This window comes from Microcaecilia unicolor, chromosome 4 (genome assembly GCF_901765095.1).
Source record: "Microcaecilia unicolor chromosome 4, aMicUni1.1, whole genome shotgun sequence".
NCBI classification, from domain to species: domain Eukaryota; kingdom Metazoa; phylum Chordata; class Amphibia; order Gymnophiona; family Siphonopidae; genus Microcaecilia; species Microcaecilia unicolor.
In genome coordinates this window covers 168910292-168932620 of record NC_044034.1, presented here as the reverse complement: position 1 = coordinate 168932620, position 22329 = coordinate 168910292, and the positions used below count along the sequence as shown (strand labels likewise).

The 22329-nt window shown below is 41.4% G+C and overlaps 1 protein-coding gene across 1 annotated transcript in view; it reads left to right on the top strand.

Annotated features, from left to right (window-relative positions):
* The window catches only part of RAPSN (receptor associated protein of the synapse), an 85748-nt gene that overhangs the window by 3832 nt on the left and 59587 nt on the right, over positions 1 to 22329 (top strand). Inside the window, exons 3-4 of the mRNA XM_030199488.1 lie at positions 3946 to 4284; positions 6705 to 6863. Of these exons, the coding sequence (XP_030055348.1) occupies positions 3946 to 4284; positions 6705 to 6863 (498 nt within the window). The remainder of the gene's footprint in view (positions 1 to 3945; positions 4285 to 6704; positions 6864 to 22329) is intronic.

The window sequence follows — 22329 nt, the reverse complement described above, 5'->3', positions numbered from 1 at the left end:
GGGAATTGGGGATGACCTCCCCTGACTCCCCCAGTGGTCACTAACCCCTTCCCACCACAAAAAATGATGTTTCACAACTTTTTATTTTCACCCTCAAATGTCATACCCACCTCCCTGGCAGCAGTATGCAGGTCCCTGGAGCAGTTGTTAGGGGGTGCAGTGGACTTCAGGCAGGTGGACCCAGGCCCATCCCCCCCTACCTGTTACAATTGTGCTGCTTAATGCTTAGTCGTCCAACCCCCCCAAACCCAGTGTACCCACATGTAGGTGCCCCCCTTCACCCCTTAGGGCTATAGTAATGGTGTAGACTTGTGGGCAGTGGGTTTTGAGGGGGATTTGGGGGGCTCAACACACAAGGGAAGGGTGCTATGTACCTGGGAGCTCTTTTACCTTTTTTTTTGTTTTTGTAAAAGTGCCCCCTAGGGTGCCTGGTTGGTGTCCTGGCATGTGAGGGGGACCAGTGTACTACGAATCCTGGCCCCTCCCACGAACAAATGCCTTGGATTTATTCGTTTTTGAGCTGGGCGCTTTCATTTTCCATTATCACTGAAAAACAAAAACGCCCAGCTCACAAATTGTCGAATAAAACATGGACGTCTATTTTTTTTCGAAAATACGGTTCGGTCCGCCCCTTCACGGACCCGTTCTCAGAGATAAACGCCCATGGAGATAGACGTTTTCGTTCAATTATGCCCCTCTATATAAATTAAACCAAGTGAAATCACGATTTTAAAAAGTTAACAGAAATTCTTAATGAGGAAAGTAACATTTCATTTATGCACCAAGTTACTTGTATTAGGGTTCCTAGACCACATTAAGGGGAGGACCCATAATTTGTTCAGAACATCTGGCCATTTGTCTCTACAATGACAATTATTTGATTAATCAAAGCCTTGCAGATGGACAGGAGGCATTTTATGAGAAAAAACAGTTTTGAAATATTCAGGGTTCCAGAGCACAAATGTTTTCTTGAGGGTAATTGTTAGCAGGCGCATATGGGATTGTACACCCTCCAGGAGCTTGCAGAGATATGATTGACATTTTGAGGGTAATTTACAGAGGCATTTCTGTGCATGAGAGTTTTTAAACCTAGAAATGGGGTTTTGAAAATTGCCCACCACATATTCGGATACATTTAAGCATATACAAATAGTTGTACCTCTATATTGAGGAGGTGCATACAGGGGAGGGATTGGGGTGAAGAGTGCATTTAAACTCATGCTTGTGGCTTTGTAAAAGATTGGACAGACTTTTTCTTAGAAAAAGTAACCACATAGCAAAAATAGTACCTGCAGATTAACATAGATACTCTTCCTGAGTAAGGTTTCAAAGATGTAGATGCATCAGAGTTCTGCAATATTTAGAAAGTTTGAGAATCAAGATTGGTGCTTCAGGACCAGCTGTAGGTTGACCTGGTTTTGCACTGTCAAGCAGCAGGTCCCTGGTTCAATCACTGATTCAAGTCTCTTGATTCCTCCCTTCAAAGTCAACTGGGGACACTGGAAGGCAGTGTTCATAGCCTCAGCCCAGGGAAAAAGAGGAGTGGTCAGGGCTGTCGGAAGAGGCAGGCAAGACGGGCAGTTAACCAGGGCAGAACTCAATACCTCTATGGCCTGAAGGGGACCACCAGGGTCAACATAGGAAATGTCAATGATATATCCCATGTCGTCAAACAAAAACTAGCAGAAAAAAAATACATTTTTTTGTTTGCCAAGAATAGTATACATTATTTACTTCTAATGTGCACTATCTACAAAGGGTGCCCTGTTTCCAGTATTTACTACTAATGTGCACTATCTACAAAGGGTGAACTGTTTTCACTATTTACTTCTAATGTGCACTATCTACAAAGGGTGCACTGTTTCCACTATTTACTTCTAATGTGCACTATCTACAAAGGGTGCACTGTTTCCACTATTTACTGCTAATGTACACTATCTACAAAGGGTGCACTGTTTCCACTATTTACTACTAATGTACACAATCTGCAAAGGGTGCACTGTTTCCATTATTTACTACTAATGTGCACTATCTGCAAAGGGTGCACTGTTTCCACTATTTACTACTAATGTGCACTATCTGCAAAGGGTACACTGTTTCCAAAAGAGTGTGCTGTCTTTGCAAAGAGTATGCAGTAGATGCGAATAGGACACCTTGTTAATGACAAAAATGAAGACTAACTTAAAGCAAAACATGGGAAACAAAATGAAACAAATGTATTTGGGCTGCCCATCCCCAAAGTCCCCATCGAGGCCATATGTGGAGGAGCCCTGTCCAGGCTACTATAAAGCCTGGTGACACCCCTGGTTATGGTCTTTCCTAAAGCGGTCGTATTAATAGGGATAGGCAGGCACCCAGAAAATTTTCATGTGGAATTTATTTTTGCTTACGACAAATATTGTTAATAGCGGCCCTCTTCTTAAAAAGTGCATGCTCTCCCCCAGATTCTATAAAGGGCACCAAATATACACATGATCTTGAGATGTACACGCAACATAATTGATTAAAGAGCCATTCACAAGCAATCATTGGATGCTAACAATTATTGCCATTAATTGGCCACAAAGAAGTTGCGTGTGCATCTGCCTATCTGTGATTCTATAACACTGGATGCCCAAATCCTATAGTGTGCAGCCCAAAAAGGAGCGTGGCCATGGGAGGGGCATGGTTGGGTCAAGGGTGTTCCAATAATTTCTGCACAGTGTTATAGAATACTGGGGATATGTGCCCAATTTACGCCCCAGGATCTGCACCAGGTTTCAATGGGCATGAGAATTGGTGCCATGTGCAGTTCTATAAAGAACACTCATCCCGGAGCACTCTTTTTTTTAGCACCATTTCCTGAATCTGTCCTTATGTGCACAGACCCCCAAATTCTATATATGGCGCCTTAAGTTGTGTGCGCTAAAATGATAAAGGGGATGGGACAACTTCCTACGAGGAAACGCTAAAGAGACTAGGGCTCTTCAGCTTGAAGAAGAGATGGCTGAGGTGAGAAAGAGGTCTATAAAATGTTGAGTGGAATGGGTAGATGTGAATCGCTTGTTTACGCTTTCCAAAAATACAATGACTAGGGGACATGCAATGAAGCTACTAAGTAGTATATTTAAAACAAATCGGAGAAAATATTTCTTCATTCAATGTGCAATTAAACTCTGGAATTCATTGCCAAAGAATGTGGTAAAAGCAAGCTTAGCGGGCTTTTAAAAAAGTTTCGATAGTTTCCTAAAAGAAAAGTCCATAAGCCATTATTAAAATGGACTTGGGAAAATCCACTTCTTATTTCTAGGATAAGCAGTATAAAATCTGTTGTATTCTCTTAGGATCTTACCAAGTACTTGTAACCTGGATTGGCCACTGTTGGAAACAGGATACTGGGCTTGATGGACCTTTGGTCTGTCCCATTATGGCAATGCTTATGTTCTTATGAGGATTCCCCTCCTCTCCCCCCCTCCCCACCTCACCACCATCATGCCTACAACTGCCTAGGCCATTCCTGCAGTGTTTGTATAGTTTTGAAAGTGAAATATACATACCTAGTTTTCAGACATGCCGCCCAGAATCATCTTTTCTATTCCGTTCAAATGCACCTCATTAATGCATTCACTTACATTTTCACAGCTAAAACCAACTTAACTGAATATGGTTGATATGGCTATTTTAAACTAAGGAAACAGTGCCTAACCTTTTGAAAATGCACACCTTGGGGTATTTTACTAGAAATTATGTAAAGTAGGATATTTCGCTGCCATGGAAATGTTGTTGCTCTTATGTAGGTAAGGGAGATGCTGAATACACATGCTCAGAGGAGCTATAATTAACATATTTCATGACATAATACAGCTTCTGACCAGGTCATACACCAGTCAGTTTATAACTGATTTATTTTATTTTCCCAAGGCAAAAATGTGCTAGGTGTTCTGAACTAATATCATGTCCTCCAAGCTTGCAGTGATCCAGATTGACACAGCTCGGGAAATGGAGGATCCCGATTACCTCACAGAGAGTTACTTGAATCTGGCCCGCAGCAATGAGAAACTGTGTGAATTCCAGAAAACAATCTCTTATTGCAAGACATGCCTAAATATGCAGGGGACCACAGTCAGTCTGCAGCTGAATGGACAGGTGTGTCTCAGCATGGGGAATGCCTACCTGGGTCTCAGCAACTTCCAGAAGGCTCTAGAGTGCTTTGAGAAGGCTCTGCGATACTCTCACAATAATGATGACAAGATGCTAGAATGTCGCGTGTGCTGCAGTCTGGGAGGTTTCTACTCTCAACTAAAGGTAATATGGAGGTGTGACTCACTAAAAGCAAGGTAGGGAGGAACAATACACTAGGTCCTGAAATATCCCCTAGACCAGTGGCATTCAGTTCTGGTCCTCAAGGGCTGCAAGTGGTTTAACTTCCAGAATACCCCTAATGAATATGCATGAGGTAGATTTTGGAGTTTGCATGCAAACTACTTCCATTGTATGCAATTCTGTCTGCATATTTATTACAGACATCCTGAAAACCTGACCCATTTTTTGGCCATAAAATACTGTCAGTGAATACCCCTCCCCTCAAGCCAATCTGATTTTAATGATATACAATAGGCACCTCAGCCTTAATATCTACCTCATGCATATTGTATACCATTAAAATCAGATTGTGATATGTGATATGCAGGGCTTACCCAATTCCAGGAGGAAAATTGTAGGCAAGGCTTGGATTTCTGATAGATTGAAACAGGGACTACAAATAATGTATTGGTCTGGGACATAAGTTAAAAAAAAAAACAGACTAGCCAAAAGGTCTCCTTCCTGGAAATGGGCATCTCTGGCCAAGATTAGGACATGGAGGTTATGATGAAGAAACATTGTACTAGGGGGAGGGGAAAGAAGGAGAAGCAATGCAGAAAAGGAAAGGTGAGGATGTACTTATCAAGGAACAATAAATATACTGAAGGATTATTATGACATTTATACCACACATTAGCCCCAAATAGACTCAAGTTCAATGTGGTTTACAAACAAGCAATAAGTGAATTAAACATAATAATGTACAGAATATAACACAAAATACAATAACTTCAAGAAACCAATTAATACAATTGCAGTAAGTAACCAGGGTTCTAGACTATCTCAGGGACAAACAAATAGTTAAGGGTGGATAGGATAAAGTATAGTTAGGCAGGACTAGATAGGGGGGAAAAAAAGGACAAAATGAGATTAAGTTCAAATACAGTTTTTTGTATTCAGAAAGGCCAGACTGAAGAAATGTGTTTTTAGAAGACTTCTGAAAGTTAGGTAGTCATCTGTAAACTTGATTGATTTAGGAAGAGAATTCCAAATTTTGGTGCCTTGATAGAAGAAATTAGCAGAGTGAATTGTTTTATATATCACATTCTTACAGATAGGGAAATGTAAGACAAGATATTCTCTAGAAGAAGAAACAGCATTACAAAGGAGTAATTTAATAAGATTATTCATATATGATGGTATTAATCTTAAAAGGAATGAAGGAGCTTTTGAAGACACTGTCAAACATTGAAAGACAACAAGCATAGAGGCCGCTTAGTGATAAGGAAACCCAAATGAAGCCTTAGATTATGTAGAGTCTGCAAGTAAAGTGGGCAGAATTGATGGGCCCAGGCATCTTCCACTGCTGATCATATAGTCTATGGTTCTAAGAAAACAGGAAGAAGAAAAAGAAGGCTGGAAAAGTGGGTCAGTAAAGGCAGTAAGGGCAAAATAATTGGGAACAAGCTGGCTAATAGCTTGGCTTCTAGTTCTGATTTCTTTATGAACAGTAGGTCCACAAGTCCATATACAATACTAGGGCAAAACTAGGACTGTTAATCTGAAACCAATTTACCTAAGTATGCTAAGGGCCTGATTTACTAAGGATTTTCTGTGTCTATGGGGAAAGAAAGCTTAGTTACTCAGGCCCTAAACTAGGGGGTGAGGGAAGAAAGATGTAAAAGAACTTGAAGAGATTTGAGCTAAATTCTGGAAGTTTATAGATTAGCAATAAACCATGCAGCAGAAGGGCAAAGTGTAGAGGTGAAAAGAACCAAGTGTTTGAAAACTTTCCAGATTTGGTAGAGACCTGAGTTGGGTGGGTTGGAGTGGGCTTTAGCAGCTCCAGTAGTTGGGGAAATAAGGCCAGTGCTGGGCAGACTTCTATAGTCTGTGTCCTGAAAATGTCAGGATCAAGTGTATTTTATTCCACCCTGTTGGGCAGACTGGATGGACTGTGCAGGTTTTATCTGCCGTCATTTGCAGTGTTACTGTCTTACTACTATGGTGTGTTACTGTGTTCTACAGAACATCTGCTTAATTTCCAAACCTGATAATAGACTGATCCAGGATTCTAGGGAACATATCCAATGCAATGGGGCTTGTGCAGAGATTTAGGCAGAAGTATGGGCTCTGATGACAATATTAAGTTGGGGATTACATTGTATTTTATTATCTTGTGGATTACACTTATATAATAATTTTCTTTGCAGAGATCAGGGTATTACTATTCTGTGTGTCTCAGGGCCACACAGAGTTTATTTATTTGGATTTGGTTCATACCTTTCATTGGTAGCTCAGTGAAGCTTTTCATCAAATAGCCTTAAGGGAGATAACATGTATGATTAAATCAGATCTCTCAAACTCTAAGCAGCACATCTCCTTAATGGAGATCTAGTACTTTCTGTCTGTCTGTCCTGCAGGATTACGAGAAGGCCTTGTTCTTCCCATGTAAGGCAGCTGAGCTGGTGAATGATTACGGGAAAGGATGGAGCCTCAAGTATCGTGCAATGAGCCAGTACCACATGGCAATTGCGTACCGGAAGCTGGGACAACTAACAGATGCAATGGAATGTTGTGAGGTACCCAGGGCTTTTTTTGAGGGGGTACTAGGGGGTACTGAGTACCGGCACCTTTTCCACTGTTTGCTAAAATTGACCCATGGTTCCTAAGTTTTAATGAAAGAGCTCAGGTTCTATACACAAATTCTGCCTTGTCATAGATTCTATGACTGGTTGCAGGGGGGGCCTGGCTATTGTGGCGTGGGTCTCTCATTGATCACCCCTGAAGGGTGGCCTGCCATTTGAGTACCGGCATCTTTTTCGCTAGAAAAAATGCACTGGAGGTACCAGAGGGATGGTGAGGGACACAGAAATACAGTACTTTGAGCAAGATATCTAGGAACATTCAGCTAAGTGCTCGGTACCAGAGCTACCTCTATGTTCTGTGCCACATAAATAGAGGAGGACGGGGGAGAGACTTAGGTCAACCAGAGATACGGTATGCAGGGGAGACAGAGAATTAAGTAGCAATGCCCGGCTCATGGAAAGATGATAACTGAGGAAAGCTGATGTAGAGGTACTAAAGACAGAGGGAAATGTTTCTATATAATTCGGGATCCTCTTGTGTGTTACCCCATACATTCTTGAATTCTGTTATTGCTCTTGTTTCCAGAACATTCTTCCAGAACTGCCAAGTTACCCATTTTCAGAAAAGGAGGGTTTAGGTCATTCATGGATTTCTGAGAACCATGTCCTGATTCCATTATGGGACTTGCAGCAGAGTTCATTTCAATGGGTAGAATCAAGAGACTACAAATACCACTTTGGGTTGTAAGTTCAAAACCAAGACTGGCAAAAAAAGTTTCTCTGCTGGAACTGGGTAACTTGGCTCTCTATCCCTCTAACAACCACAGAAATGGGCAGACAACACTTTTCTGTTTCAGAAGCACCTTTCTGTCATGTTTATAAGACATAAAGATCAATTTTCAAGGAGAAAATATTTTTTCACTCAATACATAATTAAGATCTGGGAATTTGTTGTCAATAATATGGTAAAAACAGTTATCCCCGGATTCTATATATTGTGCCGAAAGATCAGCACTAAATTTAAGCACGGATCCAAGATGCACGCAAGACCAAACTAGTTAATGAGCTATCTAGTATGAATTAATGGGCCTTAATAATCCATAATTGCACCTAATTGGCACTAATTTGAATTTACACATGCATCTGCTTGTGCACTAATCTGTAATCCTGAGCGCCTAAATCCCACAGCGCATAACTCAAAAGAGGGCATGGCCAGGGAAGAGGTATGGGCAGATCAGGGGCATTCTGAAAGTTTGTGTTCAGTTTTATAGATAGCGCCATTTTTCAAATACGCATGGACAGATTTACAACTTTAGATAGCATTTTCAGATGACAATGTCAAGAGACATGGGAATCTTTATGGTTGACCTTATCTTCTTGTGCAAGAAGTTGTCTTTTGAATTTTTAATAGTATTGATGGTTTTATTCTTTCTAAGGGGAGCCAGGGTGGGATGGGGGGAAGGGAGAAGAGAGAGGGGATGGGAAAATAGTTGTAATTGTTCTGATTGATAGTATTTCAAGTTCTTGAAAATGGATGTAGCTGTATTTTTACACTATTTCGCTGTAATAAACAAGATTGAACTAATAGTGCCATTTATGTGCTGAAATGCCATGAGTTGAGTGCCAGCATTTATACCAGGTTTCAGCTGACATAAATACCAATGTTCAACTTTAAGCATGACGTTTACCTCTAAGCACTATTTATAAAGAACGCTCATCTCAGAGCGCCCTTTAGAGAATACTGCTTAGCGCCAATTTTTTTGTGGCACTGATATTTGAGCATAGCTGACTTGGATAATTCCTGTACGAAAAGTTCATAAACTGTTATTAGGGTAGACATGGAATAAACAGCATGGAATCTCTCTGCTTTCTGGGATCCTGCCAGGTACTTGTGACCTGGATTGACCACTGTTAAAACTAGAATACTGGGCTAGATGGACATTTGGTCCGACCTGGTACGGCAGTTCTTATGTTCTTATTATTTACATAAATGAGTGTTTTACATATGAAAACAAAACATTTTCAAAATTCCCTCAAGCCCTCAGCAGGGAAGTGTGGTAATGTTGGGGCAAGCATGGGGATTTCATTTTCAAACATTTCTGCATCTTTTTCAGGAATACAATGGGAATGGGACTTGATATACTGCCTTTCTGTGGTTTTTGCAACTACATTCAAACGGTTTACATAGTATATATATACATACAGGTACTTATTTGTATCTGGGGAAATGGATGGTTACGTGACTTGCCCAGAGTCACAAGGAGCTGTAGTGGGAATTGAATCCACTTCCCTAGGATCAAGGTCAGTTGCACTAACCACTAGCCTACTCCTTCGCTTGGCATTTGCTAAGTGACCCATAGGAAATTACCCTCATGAAGTGCAATTTTAAAAAAAATGTATTTATTGCATTTAACAAAACATTACAAGTATCAACTGATAAGAAAATCACCATAAGGCAATATTACACAATAATAAAGCAATTTTATAATCTAAGTGCTCACAATGTAACTAAAGCTCGTAATGAACACTCAATAACTCTCCTCTACGATTCCCAATGTGTCTGTAACATATGAACCTTATTCGACTATAACTTCACTTTGTATTTGTTTCTCTACCGGAGTTGGCAAATGCCTTCACGGTACAATGTAATCCACATTGAGCCTGCAAATAGGTGGGAAAATGTGTGATACAAATGTAACAAATAAATAAATTATACGAGCATAAATACCAATACAAGTCAATATAATATTACACTTATATTCTGCAATTTCCAGAAAGGGATCCAGTGCCGATTACGAAAGACTAACCAGAATAAGCAAAACTGGGAAGATACAAATGGAAGGCTAAACTTTAATAGTACAAATTTATTCTTTGAGCTATTTGCCAAACAAATAGGTTTTTAATTTTTTTCTAAGTTTCTATCTTAATAACTATTGGTAAAGAATTTCATGTTATAGCTGCCTGCTAAGAAAACAAAAAATTATGAATCTGTTTATAGAGCATTAGTTTTGCTGATGGGAAAGATAAAGTTAATTGATTTTCCAGATGTGAATCCCTTTACTTTGATAAAAAAAGGTATCAGATGCACAAAGGAAAGGAGCTGTACCATGTATTACTCTGAAAATCAGAGCATAAAGTTTCAATCTCATTTGGGCCTCTATAGATAGCGGTTGAAGACCTCTCAGAAGAGGTGACACTTTATTCCATTTCTTTCCTTGACATATGTGCCTGTGCATATGTGTGCATTTATCCATGTAAATGCTAGCAGGGTGTCTAAACACTATTCTGTAAAAACCCTCTTAACTTTCATAGGGGACCTTTTACAAAGCTCCGTTAAACACTAGCGTGTGCTTACTGCAACTAAAATGGGCTTACTGTGGGACACGGTAATTTTGCAATGGGTGCATGCAGACCATGCGCTTAAAAAAATTTAATTTTTTCACTGAGGTGGCGTGTCTGGGGGTGGAGAGTGGGCTGTTCTGTACTAATCAGTTAGTGCAGTATTTCCCAAATCCAGTCCTGGAGTACCCCTTGCCAGTCAGGTTTTCAGGATATCCACAATGAATATGCATAAACTTGATTTGCATGCACTGCCTTCATTATATGCTAATCTCATTCATGCATATTCATTGTAGATATTCTGAAAACCTGACTGGCAAGGGGTACTCCAGGACTGGACTTGGGAAACACTGAGTTAGTGTGTTTGCATTCCCGCATGCTGCTTAACATGTGATTAGTATATCGGCCCTTACCACCTACAAAAGAGGTACTGTGGGTCAATCTGGAAAGAGGGAGTAGTAAATGTATTTACACTGGTGTGATATACAGGCCTTCATCACAGAGAGAAGAAATGGACAGAGATTTAATTGGTGATTTTAATATGCCAGATGCCACTACTGCAGGGTCTTTTAAAAGCAGGGAGATCCTGGATTCTCTACAGTGGGAGCTGTTCCAGCAGTTGATAATGGAACCCATGCAGGATGCAGCCATACTGGATTTAGTGCCTATTAATGGGGAGAGTGTTTCTGATGTTATAGTAGGTGATCATCTGGCATCCAATGATTACCAGATGGAGTGGTTTTGGGGAGGGTTCATTGAAAAGTGAAGGTTCTAAACTTAAAAAAATTTAACTTTGTTTAGATGGGGAATTACCTCAAGGAATTGCTGTCTGGATGGAAACATCTGGAACAGGTTGGAAAGCAGTGGGCAAAACTGAAAGGAGCTATTATACAGGCAACAAACCTTTTTGTAAGGAAAGTAAATAAAAGTCAGAAGAAAAGGAGACCACTTTGGTTCTCAAAAGTAGTAGCTGAAAAGGTAAGCAAAAAGAGGTTAGCCCATTGGTTCCCAAACCTGGTCCTGGAGGCACCCCAGCTAGTCAGGTTTTCAGGATATCCACAATGAAAATTCACCTACTACAATGAGATTCCTAAATTTTCAATCTAGTTACTGCAATTAAATATCCCTTCTTATAAAGTAACTACCATAAATGAATATCAATTCTTTATTACTATCAAAAACATATTAAAATATTTCATAATACTCCAATATTGTATACCAGATTCTCCTATAGTTCTATTTTACTCATTCACAACTCTAACATACCTTCTTTCACAACCTACCACATTCATACTATCCATCTTAACTCACACAGATTTTTGCAAAGGTACAGAAATGTGCAATACACATAATATTCCTACTTATTTTTTCATACCAATATATTTTTAAGTCCTTTATTCTTAATTATTTTCCACAATGTGGATCCTTCCTGTTGTTAATAAACTTTTCTTCTAGAAGATTTACACATTGAATTTCTAATAATCATACTTTGGCAGAACTGAGATTTCTGGTTTTGATACAATTTGATGTCACTAGAGCGGGTAATTTGCTCCAGAAAATGCTCGTTAAGGAGCAACGTTTAATTTGACTACTGCAACTTACTCCTCACCAGCCTCCCACTTAGCCATCTATCCCCCCTTCAATCTGTTCAGAACTCTGCGGCACGTCTCATATTCCGCCAAAACCGATATACTCTTATCACCCCTCTCCTCAGGTCACATCACTGGCTTCCAATCAGATACCGCATTCAATTCAAGCTTCTCCTTCTTACCTACAAATGCATTCAGTCTGCTGCCCCTCACTACCTCTCTACCCTCATCTCCCCTTATGTTCCCGCCCGTAACCTCTGTTCACAGGACAAATCCCTCCTCTCTGTACCCTTCTCCAACACCGCCAACTCCAGGCTCCGCTCATTCTGCCTCGCTTCACCCTATGCTTGGAACAACCTTCCTGAACCCTTACGCCAAGCCCCCTCCCTGCCCATCTTCAAGTCTTTGCTTAAAACCCACCTCTTCAATGCTGCATTCGGCACCTAACTCTTACCGTTCAGTAAATCCAGACTGCCCCAATTTGACCGCCCCTATCGGACTGTCCGTTCACTTGTCTCTTAGATTGTAAGCTCCTTGAGCAGGGACCGTCCCTCTATGTTATGTTTCAACGATTTTTATTGATGATAATAAACAGCGTGAACATCATCAGTATATTCAAACACTTTGTAAACATAGACACAGGTCACAGTTGCATACATACATCGTAACTGCATCATCAATATTTTCTAATATCTTTTTCTCCCCCCCCCTCCCCTGTTTAGTTTAAAGCATTTTTATTGAGTATACTTCAAAATAGTACAACACTTAATCCAATTGTACATCAATTCCTATCATAATGCTATCAACAGTAGGCTAACATAAACTGGTTTATCAACGGTCCTCTTTCCCCCCCCCCCTCCCTACCTCCCCTCTCCCCCCTCCCCCATTCCCTTAACATACCTTCTGTTGGTTCAAGATTCTATCATCAAGCATACCTTAGTCTCAATCTTATTGACCAAAGCTTAGGTTTATCCCTTTCCTCCCTCCCAACCCCCCCCCCCTTGTTGCATGGTTCCTCCTTATCTCGACCTATCTTCTCCATTTCCCCATGGCAGCCCATTAAGCACTTGACTTCTTGCTTTCGGTGAGATCAAATTTATGTACTGTCCCCACACCGTCAAAAACCGTGCTTGTCGTTTTGGTGTCACTCTCGCCCCTCTCGCTTCCCATAACATCAATTGATGCATTCTATTTCGCCAGTACCAGTAAGAAGGGGGGGTGTCCAGTATCCAATGATTCATAATACACTTTTTCCCCACTATACAGGATTTGCTCAGGAACATTCTTTCTCCCTGTGTCCCTATTCCCCATTGTTCAGGTCCACTCAGCAGCATTCTTTCAAACGTAATTAGAACTGGGCATCCTGTAACCTCCCTTACAAACTGGCCTATTCTCCTCCAAAATGCCTTTATGGTCGCACATTGCCATATACAGTGTGTTAAATTTGCACCGCCCTGTCCACATTTTAGGCACCCATCCGTTTCTGCCACCCGTGCATGAAATGCCCTTCTGGGAGACAGGTATGCCCTATGTATTATTCTATAATGACACTCTTGCAACTCTGCACTATGTATCACCTTCTGCATGCCCCTCACTGATTGTTGTAAGTGGTATTCAGAGATATTCCTATGGCTTTCAGTTCCCCACTTCATCGCCACCTCAATTACCCTCCTCCGTGGTAGCCCTTTCTCCAGCTCTCTAACAAACCAAGATACAGAGACCTGCCCCAACGCATCCCCTTCCAAAAATTCCCTCAGCTTAATCTCAAAGCTTTGAGTTAGTCCTTCCTTTGGGATGCTAAGTATGTAATGGGCGAGCTGATGATAAGCCAATATCCCCAGTGGCCCCCCTGAACACTTACATTGAAAGTCAACTATGGAAATCACAGTATTATCGTCTCTGAGAAAGCTACCCAATAGTTCCACCCCTTGACCTTGAAGCGCACGAAACACTGCATTATCACTGCCCGGTGTAAAATCCTTATTCCCAACAAGAGGTAATAGTCTGCTAGCCGTTGGATCCTGACCCCACCTTTGTACCAGTTCCCGCCACACTTGCCATAGCGGTCCCAGCAACATACTATCTTTAGCTTTTTCCGGTAGTTGCCCTTTCCTTCTAACATGAAGTAGGTAATTCAGGTGCCAAGGATGGAAGTATGCCCTCTCTAGATTCACATCCGTGTAGGTGTTTGTATCAAGGACCCAATCCCTCAAATGTCTCAATAAACATGCCTGATTATATATCCTCATGTCTGGAATGCCTAACCCTCCTTGCCTCCAATTTCCTATTAGATATTGCCACTTCATCCTAGGTTTTCTACCAGCCCAGCAATACTTCACTACTAGTTTTCGCAAAGCTACCAGCTCTCGCCTTCCCAGGCGTAACGGTAACGCTTGTAGTACATAAAGCCAGCGCGGGAAAAGTATCATTCGAAATAGTTGTATCCTGCCCATGAGGGACACAGGTAGCCCAGCCCAACGGGATAATTGCTCCTGAGTATCCTTTAATAATTTAGCGACATTCAAGTCATAAATTTGTCTGGTGTCCATAGGGAGCTGTATTCCCAGATACCTAAAGGAACCCCTTGCCCACCTTATAGGGAATCTATCTCCCCACTCTCCCTCAAGTTCTGCATGACTAGCTAGTGCTTCAGACTTCAGGTAATTCAATCTGAATCCCGAATATTCCCCGTACTCCTTTAAACTTTCCATAAGATGTGGTAGAGATCGTTTTGGATCAGTGATTAATACCAGTAGATCATCCGCGAAGGCTGCTGTTTTAAAGCTATGATCACGAATCTGGACTCCCTGAATATCAGCGTTGGATTGGATTTCTCTGAGAAGAGGGTCCAATGCCAATATGAAAAGTAGAGGCGACAATGGGCATCCTTGTCTCGTGCCTCTCTTTATTGGGAACCAGTCAGACCGTAGCCCATTAGCAAATATCTGAGCCTGCGGATTCGTATACAAAGTTCTTACTGCCCTCGCAAATGAGCCTGTGATCCCATAGGCCTCCAACACTGCAAACAAATAAGTCCAATCAACTCGATCGAACGCCTTTTCGGCGTCGAAACTAATAAGCAGGGCTTTGCTCCTATCATTTCTTATTTTTTCCAAGGCAACCCATATTCTACGCATATTCTTAGCTATAACCCTCCCACACGTGAACCCCACTTGTGAGTCTATAATTAGTGATGGTAAACATCTTGCTAGCCGGTTTGCCAATATCTTTGCTAAAAGTTTTAATTCAGTGTTCAGCAATGATATTGGTCTATACGAGTCTGGTTTATCAGTTGGCTTACCTGGTTTTGGCAATACACTAATTTGCGCTCTATTTAGGTGTCTAGGCAGCTGTCCTTGTTGTATGTGATCATTAAATACTTCGGTCAATACAGGACTGATCTCACTATTTAGAAGCTTGTAAAATTCATTCCTCAGGCCATCCGGCCCCGGTGCCTTCCCCAATTTGCTCCCTTTAATTACAAGGACTACCTCCTCTTCTGTAATAGGAGCATTTAGTACCTCTGCATCCTCTTCTGAGATCTGTGGCAGATCCACACTATGAAGATAAGTCTCGCTAGGTCTCACTAGGTCTTTTTGTTTTGCATATAGGCTGCCAAAAAAGTCCCCCAGTATTTTAACTATACTTTCATCTGTATTTACCCGTGTTCCCGTACTACCCTCCATTACAAGTATTTTTTTGGCACTAAATCGCCTATGAGCGATTCGAGCTAGCAGTCTGCCACTTTTATTAGCAAACCTATACAGCTTGTATTTATAATATATGTTCGTTTTTTGCGCTTGCTCGTGCAAAAGTTCATTAAGGGCCTGTTGTGTCTCCAGTAACTGCCTTTTAAATCTTAGTTCATGATGTACCCCATATTTCTTCCGCAGCGCTACTACCTGTCTTTCCAGCCTCGTCACCTCCCTATTTCTGGCCCGTTTTTTAAAAGCTAGATAGGATATTATATCCCCCCGTAGTACCGCCTTCGCCGCTTCCCAATAGAGTATAGGATCTATCCTATGTTGTTCATTGTTGTTGCTATAATCTCTCCATTTCTCCACCAGGAAGGGCAAGAACTGGGGGTCACGATAAAGATAAGTTGGAAACCGCCAAGATCCTAGTTGATATCCTCCCTCTCCTATTTTAATCTGAACTCTCACCCATGCATGGTCAGAAATCGTTATGGGACCTATCTGCGCCTCCTCCACTTTTGTTAGTAGCTCTCTAGAGATCCATATATAGTCTATTCTAGATAACGTTTGGTGCGCTCTGGAAAGATGCGTAAAATCTTTGTCTACCGGGTGTAATATTCTCCATGCATCTACCAGTTCTAACATGTCACAAATTCTAGAATTACCTCTCTCCTTTCTGGCCAGATCCCTCCCAGTTGGTTGAGACCTATCCCAAGTCGGGTCCATTACATCATTCAGGTCTCCTCCTACCAATAAGGGTATATCACCCAGACTATGGATTGTGCGTGTGACTTGAGTAACAAACTTCCTATCATAGGTATTGGGAGCATATATATTGCATAGCAGAAGTGGCTGTCTCTCCACCACCACTGAAGCTATAACATATCTCCCCCCTCTATCAGCCACCACCTTCTTAACCTCTACATTCAAGTTTTTCCTTATCAATATCACCACTCCCCCCTTTTTCCCAACTGCTGGTGCATCATATATCTCTCCCACCCACCAGGTTTTCAACTTCTTATGCTCATCCTTCGTAAGATGTGTTTCCTGAAAGAACGCTATGGACACTTTTTTATCATTCAACATTTTCAGGATTTTTTGCCTCTTAATCGGAGAGTGAATGCCCCCCACATTCCATGTTATGCATTGCAATGTTGTCATGTCACACCTCTCTCAGTTTTGTGTCGTACTTGCAAAGCTTTACGTACACTCTTCTTTCTTACACATAGAGAGAGCGTCCCAGCCTCCGCCCTCCCCTCCCTCATGCTTCTTTGGGCCACCCCGAAATTCTCTTTCATACTTCTCTCCTTCCAATTCCATGCATACAAGGGTTTCCTCTCCCCTTCCCTTCCCCCTCCCTCCCATCCTCCCTCCCTCCCCCCCGTATCCCCTTCTCCCTCTATACCCACCATCTGTCGTCCCTTGCCTATTGGCAGAACTTCCTGATTTCCAAGGCTAGGGCGCCTCACGTATCTGTGACTATCCCCACCCACCCACTCCGTCACCAATGCTTATTTCTCATCAAGCTTTTTATATTAAAACCAAATAAACGAAAATGTCTCTTCTGTTCATGTCCCTCGCAAATACCTTCAGTTCTCCTCAGGCTCATAGCTGCGCCAGCCCTGCACTGTACCAGTATTCATTTGGCCAGCTGTAATCCTCAAAAGACCATGTCTGTTAGCCCAAACAACCACATTTTTCCACTTTGCTTGTACTTGGCGCACAATAACTCCCCAGTGGAGATTCAAACAGCCACTGTCTGCATCCTTTACGTCCGCTGCTCCTCCTTCTTGCCTCTGACATTAGTTATCTGCTATGCCAAATGTCCTTGATGCTTCCAGCAACTGAGCCAACCACCAACTTTCAAAAATTCAAACAACAAAAGTATGCAACGGCTCTTCTCCCGATACAAGCCAGCCAGTCTCCCTTATAACTTGCTACTTGCTTAACTTTCATAACAATATTCATATAGTCCAAACATGACTATACTTCGCGTTTGTATAAACCAGTCCATCTCCACTGAGGCCTTTGACCTGCGACCAATGCTCAGTGTAATCTCTTCTTTCCTTAATAAAGCTTCCTTTTTGTCTCATCCCTCACGCTCTTTGGCTAGCATCCGGTCTACATATTTAGTTGCTTCCTCCACTTTCTCAAAGTAGACTGCTTGGCCATTTTCCAGCAGTTTGAGCTTAGCTGGATATAGAAGGCTGAATCTGTATTTAAGCCCAACAAGTTTGGTGCATAGCGGTGCAAAGCCCTTTCTTGCTGTGGACACTGCAGTGGAATAATCTTGGAAACAGAAGATTTTTTTGCTTTTGTATTCCAGTTGCTTTCCTGCACGCAGTTCTTGTAAGATGAGCATTTTATGGGCATAATTTAAGATCCTCAGGATCACCACTCGAGGCCTGCCTGTATCCTCTCTCCTCTGGCCAAGTCTGTGCGCTCTTTCCACCCTTAATGCTGTTGCCAACTCCTCATTGCTAAGTGCCGTCGGCAGCCATTTTTCTAAGAATATACAGAGATTCCGCTCAGGCAGGGTTTCAGGCAGCCCCACAAGGCGCAAATTGTTCCGTCTCGAACGATTTTCGAGATCGTCGAGCTTTGCTTCCACCTCTGCAAGGCGCGCCCGCATTCTCGGGTGCTCCTCTGAGACCTTTTGGATATCCTCCTCCGCTATCCCGACTCTGCGCTGCACTTCCTGAAGCTCGGTAAACAGTTGCGTGTGCTTCTCAGTCAGCCCTTCTAGTTTATCTAATATTAATTGCAATTTATTGCCCACCGCTTGTTCCACCGCTGCCCTCACCTCTTCCGTGATTTCTGCAGCCCATGATGTGCCTGGCGACGGCGATGCTGGCGTGGCCCTGTCCGCCATTTTGTTCTCCGCGGCGCGGGCTTTTTCTTTAAGATCTTTTCGAGCCGCTTTCGCAGCCATCCGCGCCTCCTCAGCCACCACCTCTAGCCAATTTATGCGTTAGATGTCTTTGCTGGTATTTGCTTCGGTTTTTGGGTGGGTGTTCGCTTCTACGAGCGCCGATTTAAATATGCGCCCCGGAGCAGTTCTGTCTCACGTCTTCACCGCTCCATGCCTCCACCGGAAGTCCCGTCCCTCTATGTTAAATTGTACAGTGCTGCGTAACCCTAGTAGCGCTTTAGAAATGTTAAGTAGTAGTAGTAATTTTTGAATGGCATACTGTAATCCCCAAGGGGCTCAATAAGGAGGTGGAATGGATGGGAATTTGCGTGTGATATCCCAGGTTACTGACGCCATCCTTAGTATCAGTAAAAAGCAGTGCGCAGGCTTTGGCATTCAGAAGCCTCAGCGCCATTGCTCCAGTCACCTGTTTGAGTCCCATCGTGAATATGCAGTCACAATTTAAGAAAAGGTAGGAAATGAGAATGAAAGCAGATGATATAAAGAATTTAAATAGATTAAACAGATGAATGCAGATTCTTCTATGTTTTAACTATATGTTTGTTATTCAGTGAAACTTTTGAAGACGCTGTGAAAGAAATGTACTGGGGGTGAAATATTGAGATGGAAGTTAAATCCCTGAAGATGCAGTAAGCAAAACGTATTGAGTGCGTAGGGTTTGACTTGGTTAATATCTTAAGAGGACAATAGCAGTGGAAAGAAAGAAAATTATCACAGATTTGAAGGAAAAAAAAGTGCATAAATGTCTTTGAAGCTTTGTTGAAAAGGGTGGAGGAAGTCGCATTATAAAGCAACGTGCAATGCAGAAGCATGACATTTATAGTAGCCTGTTGGCAAAAGGGAAATGGCTCCAAGACAAGCAAGTAGGTTGGAAAGGCAAGCATAGTGACATTCTAGTGAAAAATCTTCTAGAAGAAAAGTTTACTAACAACAGGAAGGAGCCACATTGTGGAAAGTAATTAAGAGTAAAGGACTTAAAAAAATATTGCTATGAAAAAATAAGTAGGAATATTATGTGTATTGCACCTTTGCAAAAAATCTGTGTGAGTTAAGATGGATAGTATGAATGTGGTAGGTTGTGAAAGAAGGTATGTTAGAGTTGTGAATGAGTAAAATAGAACTATAGGAGAATCTGGTATACAATATTGGAGTATTGTGAAATATTTTAATATCTTTTTGACAGTAATAAAGAATTGATATTCATATATGGTAGTTACTCAATGAAAATTAATGAGAGAGATTTGCATACAGTGGAGGCAATGCATGCAAATCTCTCTCATGAATATTTACATCAGGTGTGGATGCTGTTCAAAAATACCATCCTGGATGCCCAGGCTAATTATATTCTATCTATTAAAAAAGAAGAAAGGAAGACCAAATGACTGCGGCATGATTAAAAAGTGAGGTGAAGGAAGCTATTAGAGCTAAAAGAAAATCCTTCAGAACATGGAAGTAGGATCCAACTGAAAATAATAGAAAACTACATAAAGAATGGCAAATCAAATGCAAAGTGCTGATAAGGAAGGCAAAGTGAGACTTTGAAAAGAAGACTGCGTTGGAGGCAAAAACATATAGTAAAAAACATTTTTAGGTATATTAAAAGCAAGAAGCCGGCAAAAGAATCGGTTGGACCACTAGATGACAAATCCATAGTGGAGAGATTAAATTAATTCTTTGCTTCGGTCTTCACCAAGGAAAATGTGGGAGAGATACCGGTGCCAGAAATGCTATTCAATGCTGATGAATCAGACACTGAATCAAATCTCTGTAAACCTGGAAGATGTAATGGGACAATTTGACAAGTGGAAGAGCAGCAAATTGCCAGGATCAGATGGTATACATCCTAGAGTATTAATAGAATTGAAAAATGAACTTGCAGAACTATTGTTAGTAATATGTAATTTATCTTTAAAATCAAGCATGGTACCAGAAGATTGGAGGGTGGCCAACATAACACCGATTTTTAAAAAGGGTTCCAGAGGTAATCTGGGAAATTAAAGACATCAGTGCCAGGCAAAATGGTAGAGACTATATAAAGAACAAAATTACAGAGCATATTCAAAAGCACGGATTAATGAGTCAAAGCCAACATGGATTTAGTGAAGGGAAATCTTGCCTCACAATCTACTAAATTTCTTTGAAGGGGTGAACGAACATGTAGATGAAGGTGAGCCAGTTGATATTGTGTATCTGGATTTTCAAAAGGCATTTGACAAAGTACCTCATGAAAGACTCCAGAGGAAATTGGAAATTCATGGAATAGGAAGTAGTGTTCCATTGTGGATTAAAAACTGGTTAAAGGATAGAAAACAGAGAGTAGGGTTAAATAGTGGGGTTCCGCAGGGGTTTGTGTTGGGACCGCTGCTTTTTAACATATTTATAAATGATCTAGATATGGGAATAACTAGTGAGGTAATTAAATTTGCCGACAACACAGTTATTCAAAGTTGTTAAATAGCAAGAGGATTGTGAAAAATTGCAAGACGATCTTACGAGACTGGAAGACTGGGCATCCAAATGGCAGATGATGTTTAATGTGAGCAAGTGCAAAGTGATGCATTGGAAAAGAGGAACCCAAACTATAGCTAGTGATGCAAGGTTCCACATTAGGAGTCACTGACCAGAAAAAGGATCTAGGAATCATCGTTGACAATACTTTGAAACCCTCTGCTCAGTGTGCTGCGGCAGCAAATAGAATGTTAGGTATTATTAGGAAAGAAATGGAAAATAAAAATAAGGATGCTATAATGCCTTTGTATCGCTCCGTAGTGCGGCCACACCTTGAACACTGTGTGAAATTCTGGTCACCGCATCTCAAAAAAGATATAGTGGAATTAGAAAAGGTACAGAGAAGGGCAACGAAAATGATAAAGGGGATGGGACGACTTCCCTATCAGGAAAGGCTGAAACAGCTTGGGTTCTTCAGCTTGGAGAAAAGATGGCTGAGGGGAGATATGATAGAGGTATATAAAATACCGAGTGGAGTGGAACGGGTAGATGTGAATTGCTTTTTTATTCTTTCCAAAAATACTAGGACTAGGGGTACGTAATGAAGCTATAGAGTAGTAAATTTAAAATGAATCGGAGAAAATACTTCTTCACTCAACGTGTAATTAAACTGAAATTCGTTGCCAGAGAATGTGGTAAAAGCAGTTAGATTAGCGGGGTTTAAAAAAGGTTTGGATATCTTCCTAAAAGAAAAGGCAATAAGCCATTATTATAATGGACTTGGGAAAATCCACTGCTTATTTCTGTGATAAGGAGCATAAATGTATTGTACTGTTCTGGGTTCTTGCTAGGTACTTGTGACCTAGATTGGCCACTGTTGGAAACAGGATACTGTGCTTGATGGACCTTCGCTCTGTCCCAGTATGGCAACACTTATGTACTTATATTAATTGTGGATATCCTGAGTAAAGTGGTGTGGATATCCTGAAAACCTGACTGGCTGAGGTGCGTCTAGGACCAGGTTTGGGAGCCACTGGTTTAGCTTTTATAAATAATAAGAGATCGCAGAAATCGGAAGACAGTTGACAATATCTGGAAGAGCTAAGAAAAGCTGGAAGAGAAGCCAGGAAAGCAAAGATGCAAATGGAAGAAAAAATAACCACTATGGTAAAATGGGAGGGACAAGATATTTTTAGAGATATTAGTGATAGGAGGAAGTGCAAAAGTGGCATAGTGAGACTCAAAGGTGAAGGGGAGGAATATATAGAGGCTGATAAAGATAGGGTGGAATTGCTTAACAAATATTTCTGTTCTGTGTTCACAGTTGAAGGGCCAGGAGCAGGACCGCAGAAGACAAACACAAATAGGAATGGAGGGGTGGTAGTCCCTGAACGATTTTCAGAGGACTGTGTTCGTGAGGAGCTGGCTAAAGATGTACAAAGTGATGGGGCTGGATG